This window comes from Acartia tonsa, chromosome 7 (assembly GCF_053477335.1).
Source record: "Acartia tonsa isolate MP-2025a chromosome 7, ASM5347733v1, whole genome shotgun sequence".
Lineage (NCBI taxonomy): Eukaryota > Metazoa > Arthropoda > Copepoda > Calanoida > Acartiidae > Acartia > Acartia tonsa.
Window position 1 is genome coordinate 50,161,415 of NC_137266.1, and position 13,075 is coordinate 50,174,489.

At 31.6% G+C, this 13,075-nt stretch overlaps 1 protein-coding gene across 1 annotated transcript; it reads left to right on the top strand.

The window, feature by feature from the left end:
• The first annotated feature begins 219 nt into the window (after positions 1-219).
• LOC145324367 (uncharacterized) lies at positions 220-1,192 on the top strand. The gene is made up of 3 exons (XM_080166972.1): positions 220-331; positions 533-719; positions 928-1,192. The coding sequence occupies exons 1-3, from the start codon at positions 253-255 to the stop codon at positions 1,052-1,054; spliced, it is 393 nt and encodes a 130-aa protein (XP_080023098.1). The 5' UTR covers positions 220-252; the 3' UTR covers positions 1,055-1,192.
• The last annotated feature ends 11,883 nt before the right edge of the window (positions 1,193-13,075 follow it).

Consider the following 13,075-nt stretch of genomic DNA (forward strand, 5'->3'; position numbering starts at 1 on the left):
GCAATGGATGTACTTAACAAACTAGTGTCCAGGCTGAGAAATAATAAAAGAATTAGAAAGCTGTATAGAAAATACAAGCAAAGAATGTAAGTGTTGTTTATTTATTAGTGTTAATTATTAGTATTTATTTTTAATTTTCTGATTGGGGGGGTGTTCAACTTTTCAACGTAGTTAGATTTATCATTTAATTTTAATTATCTTTTTTTCAGACTTATAAAACCAGTGGATACAAGGTGGAGCAGCAGAGTGAATATGGTCGTGAGATACTTCGAGTTGTTGAAAAATAAGGACTTGTTACAAGAAGTAAAACAATCTCTGATAGCACAAGGAAGTAAGTTATCTGTTATAATAATATTTAAAGTTTTGTTTATTTGGTGACACAAAATTATAAAAATTATTCTTTGATGTGGTGACATAATATTTCAAGTATTTTTTATGTTTAAGTCAAAGATGGTGACACAAAATTATAAATAAAAGTTAAAATTATTTTATTATGTGATGACATAATATTTAAAGTATTTTTTTGTTTCAGTCAAAGATGTAAAATGGCCATCCGCCATTCAGAATGGTTTGCTTGCAGACATCAGAATTGTCCTGGAGAGGGTGGACATACTAATCACCAAGAGCGCCCAAGGACTGGAGGCAACAATCCCCAGCATGTTCAGTAATTTGGAGACGGTCTTTGAACATCTGGATAACCTGCAGCAGTGTGACAACAGGTTTGTGTTTATGGTTTTACTATTTGCTAATAATAAATAAGATGCATTTTAGTTGAAAAAATGCGCCATACTAATAAAGATATCAAAAATAAAATTGAAGCAAAGTAGTAGTTAGAGGGGAGGGGATTAGCAATATACAAACAAAACCATCTAAAAACATATTTTATTTTATTTATTTGTATTTTATTTTTTATTTTTTTATGTATAGGTTTGCTGCCACAGTGTATGCCAATCTGAAAAAGCGGGTAGAGAAAATGCTGAATAGTGAAGGGTGGACAACTCTGTTGTTTCTGCACCCCTTCAGCAAGACTTACCTGGAAATGGTGCAGGTATAATTATATAATAATAATAAAATTGCAACAAAAACCTGGAAATGGTGCAGGTATAATAATAATAAAATTGCAACAAAAACTCGTCATAATAGAGAGATGGAAATTGAGATAAAGTTTTAGGCTTTCTTAAAATGTTGAAGTATGAGAAATTTACTTTTTTTGCTAAATGTAATTTATATCAAATATTAATTTCTTTATATTTACAAGAAGGCCTACTTCCCAGTCAGCTGGTTGATAAAGAATATGCAGAAAGGATCCTTGAACGTGGCTACCAGTGTGCAAAATTAATCGGAGAACGATTACTAAGGATCCAGTTGTCTAAATTGTCTGACGAGGATGAACAGCAGAATGAAGGAGAGCCACCAGCAGATACCAGCATCGAGGAGGACGAGGATGATTCAGGAGAACAACAGGTCCAGGAGGAGACTGAGACTACAAGCCCAAGCAGTGATGATAATGTTATTGGATCACCTCTGTTCGTAGCTGTGTTCAAACAAAGAAAGCTGGCCTATGAACAAAAACAACAACAGGAACGAGCAAAGAAGAAAATTGATGAACTTGCAGTCATGAGATCGGAACTGTATCAAGGACTCAGAAAATGGCGCGTTCAAAATGCCGTAACCCTGACAGACTATTATCAAAAATGGACAAACGATAAAGGAGCACAGAAGAGAGGTTCCAGATCAGCGACACTGGAGCTAATCCATGGAACAGTTGCCAACATGCTTGAAGAAGACCAGTACCCCGCACAAATCAGGGAGCTCTTAGCGAACCTTATTCATCTGCCTGTAAGCAATTCGAGGGTGGAAAGAATATTTTCCCACCTTAAATTGCTTTTCAGCGAAAGGAGGTATAACCTAAAGGGCCATCTGGTTAAGGAACTAATGTTCCTAGGCTTCAATGATTTGGTTCCCAAATCAAACCTCACGGATTTTTTAAGTTAAGCCATGATGAAGATTGTTTAGAGATCAATCATTTAGCAAAATATTGTATTTTTTGTATGAAAGAATAATAAAATGAAAGAAACTTATTAATACAATTGAAAGTAACAGGATCATAATAATGTATTGTATTTGTATTTTCAATTTTGTTTGAACAATATGAAATAAACCTATTATTTATTACAGCTAATTTGTTATTTAACAATCTCCGCTAACCCACCCAACTCGAACTCTCATTGGTCTGTTTGTTTCATGTCGTCCGACAGATTTTGCGCTCTCCTTGGTTAGGCTCGGAATTGGTAAAGTTAAAGCTAAGAAGATGTCTTTATTTATATTACTAGTAAGTAGTAAAGAGGAGGGAGGGGACTCGAGTATTATTATTATAAAGTCTCCTGTATTTATTTAAATGTATGATTTATGGGGATTAACCCTCGGAATATGGGGGGGGGGTGGTGGTAAGTAACTGGTAACATGATATTACGGTCAGCCAAGGTGTTCGTACAGAAATGTTGTAAGAATTATTCTTTAGAAAATTCAAGCTATATTTTAAATTTGAGAACTTAAGTAACTGATATAGATATTATATTAATTATTATAAAAAAAAATTTTGTTTGGTATATTAGATAAATAAATAGCTATTTCTGATCATTGATACATCAAAGTCAAGCAATATTTTGAAAAATTAAGTATCACATATAGATATTATAAAAAAACCTTTGGTTGGTATATTAGCTACTTCTGAATCTGATGCATCATTGTAACCCCCCCCCCCCCACGCCAGAATTCATTAACAATATATATGCACCTGTTTCTCTACTTTGTGTGTGACTCACGTATAAGATATTTTAAGAAATATGATTGGGGGGGGGGGGGGGGGGGGTTACATAACATTTTTAAAAAATAATACATAATTAATAAATCTACAAAATCCTATTTCTTTATTTGAACTGACAAACACAACAGAACATAAAGTAACTGGAAAAGTCAAAAGATAAATTAGCAATAACAACTTTGGAGACTTTTTTTCTTTAATTGTGATTGGTTGGTTTATTAAGCATGAAATGCTGCCAAAATGGAAATAAAAAAACAAGCGAAATTAGCAATAAGAACTAAGATTAACTATCTTGATAATCTGGCTACGAGATTGCGTGATGCTATAAAAAAAATCTATTCACCAAACCTCTATTATTCCAAGTCATAAAATTCTAGTGAGGCCATAAACCTTCTTCGTATGATAATATTTTCCTGAATTTTTATGATTTTCTGACAATGTTTGACCGTAAAGATATGTGAACATATGTAGTATCTTACAAATACATCCCAAATCTAGCATAAGTTGACCCCTTCTCTCCGTATGAAAATGTTAACAGAGGTGTGAAGTCTCAATTTCCGGTCGTTTGAATATATCGGGGAATTTGTATATTTTTAGGGTTATTTTAGTATTTTGAAAATATTGAAAACAGTAACATTTCTCTACGAAATCACCCATCGTTTACGATTTTGAGTATGTTTTGAAAAATACTATAAACTAAAACTATCATTGATATTTTGTTGCTTTGTTTCTTAAAGATATTGTTATTCTTGTTTTTTTTGTACAATTTATACCACAGCATTGAATTATAAATAATCGTTTAAGCGTCATAAGTTTAAATCTCTAAAAATAAAATACTATAATCGTTCTAATCTGAACTTAACATTAATTACGTTTATCTGTGGGCCTAATGAATTAGGTGCAACGAATAGACATGGAGCTAGTAATCACCTAATATCTCTATAATTAAATATTGAGAATTAATTATTTTGTTTTAATTGACATAAGGGCAACAATCTATAAAAAAAAATGTATAGCTATAGAAATTGGTATATTGTTACTTGGATGTTGCCTCAGATTTTTATGTACTCTAATATAGTGATACTCGCAGCTGCCTAAAATAAATATACCCCCAATCCACCCACTTTAGCCCATCCCCTTCCCTCTTACTGGATGAACGAATTGATCAATAAATATTAACAACCTAAATTGACGACAATTTTCCCTGTCAATATATCCACGTATTCTATACCCTGTGCTAAAGAACATACCATTTAATTTAGGGATAGATCTTTAAAAAGATTAGCTATCACCATTATTATTTTATTGATTGTAAACATAAAAACAAGGATGACAACATCCATAAGAGAAGCTCTAAAATAAGACGATAGGACAAACGAAATTAACACTTGAAGAGTGTCTATACTTAATAAGCAGAGCATTACTATGTAAGTCTAAACAAAATTGTACATAAAATTGATGCAAAATTGCGTTTATAATGAATCCTGTTCAAGGATATACTTTCAATTTTAGGATTTGATTATAGAGATAGATACCCTATAATATTCTATGTTCCAAAAATCAGAAGAAAAGAGTAATTATATCATACTAAAAGTTGCTGTGTAAAAAGTTAAAAAAATCATTATAATTAAAATCGACGTAAGGACTTTCTGGTAGCAATTATAGAGTTGCTACGCTTCCTAAATCGTGTTTAAATGATATAGGAATAATTTATTGTACAATTTCAACATGTCTTAATTAATGAAAAGAGCTAACTGATACGGAAAGACATACGGACAGACCCTAATTATAATAAAGCTTCGCCTTTAAAATCATAAATTTAGGCAAGACACTTTATACAAGATGACTTGGCCATTTCTTTTACTTGACTTTACACCTTGTTAAAATAACAAGGAATGGTTTCTTCACAAGTTGCATAGCTATATGAAAATCGCTAGCAATATCAATTGATATAGGATATACGTGGATATATTGACAGCGGAAAATTTAACTTTTTAATGTGGACCTCATTTATTGGTCAGTTTGTTGATCCAGTAGGAGAGGTAAGGAAGTGTATTAGGTGTTATTTTAGCCTGCTGTAAGCATCTCTTTATCAGAGTACATGAAAATCTTGTGCAACATCCAAGAAATAATATATAGATTGCCACATAAAAAGAAGTAAGTTGTTTTGTCTGAAGTTAATAATCTCAGAAAATGCAAATTGGTTTTTCTTTTCACGGAAACTTTTAGGTTTTAGGTTATTTTTCTGACCTCCAATGGAGTTTGTGAGTTTTTAACTGTAAAAGAGATAGCAAAAATCCTAAAGTCAATCTACAAACCATTCTTTATGCCAATACATTTTTATATTAAAGTCAAAATTTCAAATACAGAATTTGAACCAATTCTTTATACTTCTAAAGTTGTGCTCCTTTCTCCTAGTAACGTAATTATGAAGCAGCTACGCTGCTCTAAAACAATCTGTACCTTGTAAAATTGGGACAGGAATAATTATTCTGAAGAAAAAAAACAATCGACTTAACTCGCCTGACATTGCATCATGTAAAACATATTGGTTATCAAGCAATTGTAAGATTCGAACCTGAGACCTTCTCTAATGCAAGTTGACAAATAACCAATCACGCGCAAGTCGCTGGTTTTTCGGTCATCAGTAATGCATAAACATGTTGTCCATAGTGCACAGCCAGGGATCTAAAGGGATAAGACAATGGCCGATAAGTTTATGTACATTTCCAATGATGATACACAAAAATAATCCTTCTGTAGACACCAATTAACGTCATGAACTAACCAATCAAAATTTATTATTTGTCCCCAAAGTTGTTAATTCAACAAATAAGAAAACGCTATTGTAAGACTTTGGGGACCATTTTAATAAACCAATGTCCCCTCCCTCCCTGGAGCACAGTGCAAAGGCTAAGGTGTGGTTAAGTGCGTTCAGGGCATTTTATACAACACAAAGATATTCATAATTTTAACAAATAGATATAGGAAGTCTAGATCCTTAATCACTTTAGTAGACCAATAGGATTTTAGTTCATTAACAATCTCATTTGATGACATTATTTTCGCATTAGTACGAAACGAAAGTTGTATCTGTTTTTTATCCAAGTTACTAAATCTTGTTTTTCAAGCTTTTCCCCTAGGCTCTATGGAAGGTTAGGATTTAGCCATCCCAATAAATTTATAAAAGTCCCTTGAATAGTACAGAAGTATCCATGATCTTTAGCTTCAGACAAAAATCTTACTACTTTAGATATATTACTAGCGGCTACGCCCCTAGAGGCCTCTAGTGGCACTTTAAATGTTTGGTAAAAACAAAAAACGATAACTTGTAATGTTTCGAAGGAGTCTCTATCAATATTCTAAGATACTTTGCAATGTTACGTAGGAGTCTCTATTTGAGAGAAAAAAAATTCGATTTATTGTGATTTCTCTTGGGAGGGTGGTGGTACCCTCCCCCAAAATAATTAAAAACCTTCCCGGGAACTATGAGAAGGTACCCTGTTAAGGAGAACCCGATCGGTTCAGCGGTTAGCGAGATCCTTCGGTACAGACATACAAACACACAGACATCCTGTTACTTTAGTATAAGGATAGATATATACTCTATACGCCCCTAGAAAGGTGTGCTAAACACAAAGTTTTTCACAAATAGGTAGTTCTAAAGGCATCTAGGGGTACTTAAGGTAAGAGGTAAGAGGTTCGACCCTCAATTGTACATTAAAGTTATTAAAAAAGGAAACTTTTCTTTTTTTTGGGGGGAGAGTATTTTTTTCCGGGAGCGATTTCTCTTTAGAGGGTGGATGTACCATTATTTTAAAAAGTTATACACATTTCTTGGACCTATAAGAAGAATCACTGTAAAGGAAAACTATATCGGTCAAGCAGTTAGCAAGATCCTTTAGTACAAACACACAGACAGATAGACATCCTACAGTTTGCATTCTTCTTTTCAATGGGCTGTTTATTACACTAGTCCCCAAAGTTTATTAACCGTTTTATTATTTGTTGGATTAACAACTTTGGGGACTTTAGTAATTTATAATTGGCTGGTTAATTAGTTTGACTGTTCAAACGTTTTAACCATTAATTTTAATCTACAGAAACGGTAGTTTTGTGTATCACCATTGAGGATGTACATCCATGTAGATCACTGGGGTACTATTTTTTTTAAATACTTAATAATGAAGCATATTAACCCTTGTTTGGTACTAAAGATGATATTGAGTAAGGGCAAACAATGTTATAGACGGGGTTTAAAGACATGATTTGCTAAATATTTTACAGAATAGCTTTTATTCATTTAGTTTCCCTATATTGATGTTATGATAGTAAAATCGCAACTTTAAAAACAGCTAATGTTAAGAAGAAGCAGGGAGGAAGGGGACATTGGACTGTAAATTATCCCCCAAAATGTACAAACATATTAACCTATTTACTGAAAAACTATTTACAAACTTTTCGACACCAATAATTATAATCTACAGAAGGGGTAATATTGTTTATTATAATTGGGGATGTATACCAATGTATCGCCCATTGTCTTATCCCTTAAGATCTCTGAGAAACAGCAACTGTAGTCGTAAACACACACCTTCTAAACAATTCTAAGACATAGTTTTTATATAACTTCCTTTGTTAGTATTAGTTATGAAATATATTTATTTTTGTAACATAACAATATTGAATGGAAGATTTCTTTTTGGGATGTGGAACTTTATTCTGTAAATTATTTATATCTGTTTTAAATGACTTTTTTAATTGCATATAATTTTACAATTAAAAAGAAAGAATAAATTTATCTATGATTCAAATGAAATAAATTAATTTTGTGTTTTAGATCATAATTTTGGATCATAAAAAAAGTATTTTCTAAACTTTAAAAAAAATTTTATTGCTTTTTTCTTATTTTGAAAAATTATTCTGCATCCTTTTAAAAGGGGTGTGAACTTTAAGACAGAACTCTGAACTTCCCCAAAAATCCTTCCTCCCCAATTACAATTTTTTTTATGCGCTTAGCTCATCTGCCTAGCCTGACCCACTCCCCTTTCCCTTATTATTTTTTTGGTTTACCACCATTCCTTCCCCCACCACCCCTTCCCTCACGACATTGATCAGTTCGGGTCCCTAGCAAAAAAGTTATTTTAATAATGGATCAAAAGGGATAAGACAATGGGTGATAAATTGATTTACATCCCCAATGATAATACACCAAATTATCCCTTCTGTAGATTACAATTATTTGTTCAAATTAAATAAACCAAACAATCAAAATTCATTTAAAGTCCCCAAAGTTGTTGAGCCAACAAAAAAGAAAACGTTATTATAAAACTTTGGGGACTAGTGTAATAAACAGCTTAATGTCCCCTCTCTCTATATATGTATTAATACTTTTTAAGCTGGTTATGTATAAAGGATTATAATTGCATTTGTCTAGCAATTTCAAAAGTACAACAATTAATGGTGCCTGTTGTTCGATTCCTTTCCCCCTCCATTGTTTTCAAAATAAATTGAAAATATGAGTGTTGGAGTTTTTTCCTATGTCTTACTTCTTTGGGGGACTGTTACCCTGTAGGGCCTAAACCTGTGTGGATAACCTGTATCCAATATAACCTAACCTATCCTGTTTTAAAAAAATAAAAAAAAGTCACTGTAACTAGCAAGGCACTCAAAGGGTTTGAGAATTTCTTAATAGTGCCTATAAACAAGTGGTTAATTTAAAAACTTTTGGCCGATGTATCCCAATTAACAACATAGTAAAATAGTCCATTCGTCTAATATGAAGTTATTTGGGATTTTTTGGCTAATTTTTTTTTAATATATCCCCTTTTGTAAAGGTAAAAATGTCTTACCTATGTCTTAACAAAGGGAGAGTACAGAAAAGTTTTAATAAAAATGTCAAAAACTGTCACAAAGTTTGTTTAAATATCCATCAAAATTCTATTTGAAATACAAAATTATTTTTAAAACAAAGATAACATCATTCTGAAGTACATTAAGCAAAGAAAAAATAACTAATTTTCAGTATTAATCAACATTAATTTCCTGGAAGAGAACCAGTTCTCAAACATACTGTAAAATTATGTATCTTATAGTATTAGAATCAAAAAAATAAGAAGGGTGCCCCAAAAATAGTTATAAATCTTCTCACGACCTATGAGAAGGTACCCTTTAAAGGAGAAGCAAATCGGTTTAGCGGTTAGAAAGATCCTTCATTACAAAACAACATACACACATCCTGTTACTTTATTATAAGGACAAGCTCAAGGGAGAAGTTTAAAAATTTTGTTTACATTTTTTCAGATGTTTTCTATATTTTATAACATTTTATAACTCTTTATAACATTTTCTTGTATTCACTCGAATCCGGTGGATAGGAACCGGTTCTCATCCATATGGAAAAACTATGTCTTGCATCGTATTATATCCAGCTTTCTACGAATATAAAAATGTACAATCATAAGATTAAAACCAGTTTTTTAGATGGTGCCTTCGGCACCTTGGGGCTAAAAAAAACTAGTTTTTATCTCATAATTGTACTTTCTATATCCGCGGAAAGCCATTTATAATACCATGCAAGAAATAACTATTATAACTCTTTATATTTTTTTAATTGATTTATATTATTTAAAACCTTTGAATTTTTCTTTTTTTATTGTTTTTAACATTTCTTTGCCATTAGCCTTTTTTGGGGAAGGAATCTTTTTGAATTTGATAAAACAAAGTTTAAAAGAAGAAAAGAAATTTAAAAGAAGAAAAATAATTGAAAATATAAAAAAAATATAAAAAAGTATAAAAAAATATAAAAAAAATTTTAAAAATTTATAAAAATATATCAAAATATGTAAAAATAAATAAAAACATAAAAAACATTAAAATAAAATAAAAAATATGAATTTTTTTTGAGGAAGGAAATTTTCAATTTTGGTGGGGTTGGGGGTGTCCCATCCCCCAAGAAAATAGCTTAAAACCACCACATGACCAATAGGTATATACCCTGAAGAGTAGAATCTAATCAGTTTAGTGGTTACTGAGATCTTAGGCTTCAGACGGACAGACAGACAAACATCATTCTCCTTTGTATTATAGACTAGCGGCTACGCCCCTAGAGGCATCTAGGGGCACTTGAGGAGAGGAGAATCGAATTTTATAACCTAATTTATTATTTTAGATTTTAAAACAAAAAGTAAAATAATTTTTTTTGGGAAGGATTTTTTTTTTTGGGGGGTTAGGGGGTGCCACCTCCCCCCATTTTTAATTTTAGTTAAAAAATTAATTTTTTTAGGGGGGGGGCTTAGGGGCGATTTCTCTTGGGAGGGTGGTGGTACCCTCCCCAAAAATAGAGATAAACCTTCCCGGGACCTATGAGAAGCTAACCTGTTAAGGAGAACCCGATTGGTTCATCGGTTAGCGAGTTCCTTTGGTACAAACACATAGACATCCTGTTACTTTAGTATAAGGATATGTCAAAAATAAATGATTGAGGTTGCCTCTGAAAAAAAATCGTCGAAATATTTTGTTAAAAATCTTTGAAGTAAACTTGCATAAATGATTCAGTTAGGGCCCTCTGATGAATAACAACATCTACGGACGACCACAACATCTATCTATCTATGTATGAAACTGAGAACAACAACCCAATGATGATATTCCAACTTCAGTATGTGAGTGTGCGTGCAAGTGTGCGTTGCTATATGTATATGTGTACCATTTGAGTACATGATATGTGTAATTAACAGTACAGTGTACCCCACTAGTAACTAAGGTTTTTAAAAGTGTCATGGGTTTCAATCTTTTTATATCTTAAAATATTGGAATTATGGAAAGAAAACAAAGTAGTGGGTTTCGTTGTATTTCTCCCCTAGCCCCTGCGGGGCCAATTTCTTAACTCTGCGGGGCAATAAATAACATTTACCTAACGTTACTTAACCTAAAAGCTACTATAAAAATACGATGAAACAATCTGATTCGTTTTCTTTCCTAATTATTCTTTGTGATAAATTTTATATCAACAAAAATTAAGGTCATAAGATTTTGGTATACTTGGTTTAATTGTTTAAATATTTTTATAAGTTAAAAGTTTCCACATAATATATTTAGAAATTAGGTTATTAACATCTGTGCTAATCTGTAGGATAATCTTTTAAAATACCTTTTACTTAGATTAATATATATGTTAAATCTAATTTAATTGATTTCAAAAATAATTTCTGAAAGATCCACTAAATTATGCTTTTAAGTTGAAATGATTTTATTATAAATTAAACTTTGAAATTCACAGTGGATTTTTAAACCTTGTTTACAATGTACATAAAGTAGTTTGCTTAAAAACAAAACAAAAACAATAGAAAATTGCAATTGATAAAATTGAGATAAGACAAAGAACGATAGATTTGTGTTTATCCCCAATGTTGATAAACAATATTATCCCTTACTTTTTTAAGTTTTTAGTTTTAACCAACTAGTTTTATGAAAAGTATCAAAGTTTTTCAGCAAATCAAAAGGGAAAGCGTTTAAAAACTTAGATTACTAATTTAATTTACATTCCACCACCCCCCCCCCCCCCCCACCCTACCAGAAAGTAAATGAAAATCTAGGATTCGAACCCATGACACTAAAAAAAAACTAACTTTAGTACAGAACAGCAGCTTACAGCGAGCCAGTGAAGTAAAAACCAGTTTGAGGCGCTGTACGGGCAGTAACTTTGTACTCAGTGTACCAACAATATACAAATCAATAGTCGCAGGAATAGGACAAAGGATTCTCAAATATAATCTAAATATGAAGCTTTTTTTAGTGCCTGAAAAAACGACGTCATACTGGCCTACCATTAGTCTATTAAAATGTATACTGGCCTGCCATTTATAATTTAGTCTGTGTATTTGCCTATCATTGGTTATTTGTATTGTATGACGTTCTTTTCTTATAGGCACTATAAAGAGTTCCCTAAAAAATACAAAATCTTATTTTCGAACATTTTCAAAATTTTATTTTCGAACATTTTTATATCTTATTTTCGAACATTTTCAAAATCTTCATTTAAATTTTAAATATAAATGAGAATTCTTATTCCTGTTTTTAAATAGTTTTTAGTTATTTATTCCATCTTACTATTCTCTCCTACTCCTGTGTGTTTAGATAATATTTATATAACAAGGAAAGTCATATCCAAATATCCATAAATTTACAATAAGATATTCAATATCCAAATGAATGTTTGCCATCTGCTGTTTTTCAGTAATGATCAATAAAAGGTGTATAAGGCTCTGAGGTCGTGTGTCAAAATCCTCTTAACACAATTAAAAGTGTGATTTACACAACCCCATGGGGTTTTACACATTTGTAAGAACATAAATATTGCAATTCCTTAAAGGCACATTAACCATATTTGAAAATTAATGGGGTTTTCTATTATACAAAAAAAAAGTATTTTTTGTCTGTAGCTCAATATTTCGATAATAACTGAACCGATTGAGTTCTCCATTTTGAGAGAAGCATCGCATGGTACTGGAATGGTTTTAGACTGTTTAATTTTCATATTTATGGCTTGATATGGTTTCAGGCTATTTTCTACTCTTCTCTTCCCGTTATGTTAGAATAAATAGTCTCCAAAGTATTATAATAACCTTTTCTTATTCCGTGGCTTAATATCTTTGGGGACTTATTGAACTTTGATCAATCACCAATTAATGAACAGAAGGGGTAATTTTGTGCATCATCATTGGGGATAAATTTATCTGCTATTGTCTTATCCTTTTAGATCCCTGGTAGGAATGTCAACACTGCAAGTATATTTCAAATGTATACAAAATTAATATCAAATTTCTCTAAAATCCCGTAAAAAGTATTAATTGTAGTTTAAAATTTTTCCGCAAGGTGTCTCAAAATTGTTGTATAAAAAGAAGAACTATTCTCGAAAAAAATGTTATAATAAAAAAACTTTTTATATTTTAAAATAAAATGATTTAATCAAAAATATAACATGAAAATTGAAAATATTTAAATTTAATAAGATAAATAGTCCTGTTTTATTTATAACTGATTACATATATTTTCTGAGACGCAAATTTTGTGTGACGCCGGAAAACCAAAAAAAGGTTCGAAGCAAAGATACTCCTCTGTACGTTGTGTCGGGCAACCTCTCGAAAGGTACGATTTGACCCAGAGGAGCGTCGCGATTAGCGACGTGACGAGGGCCCTCAAAAAGTCAATTTTTCTGAAGGTGTACAGACGTACATCAATAAAGATTTG

Excerpts from the sequence above, each read along its gene's own strand:
- LOC145324367 (XM_080166972.1), top strand. The coding sequence starts at position 253 with ATGGTCGTGAGATACTTCGAGTTGTTGAAAAATAAGGACTTGTTACAA. Across the intron at positions 332-532 it reads ATCTCTGATAGCACAAGGAA|TCAAAGATGTAAAATGGCCA; the intron begins GTAAGTTATCTG and ends TTTTTGTTTCAG. Across the intron at positions 720-927 it reads CTGCAGCAGTGTGACAACAG|GTTTGCTGCCACAGTGTATG; the intron begins GTTTGTGTTTAT and ends TTTTATGTATAG.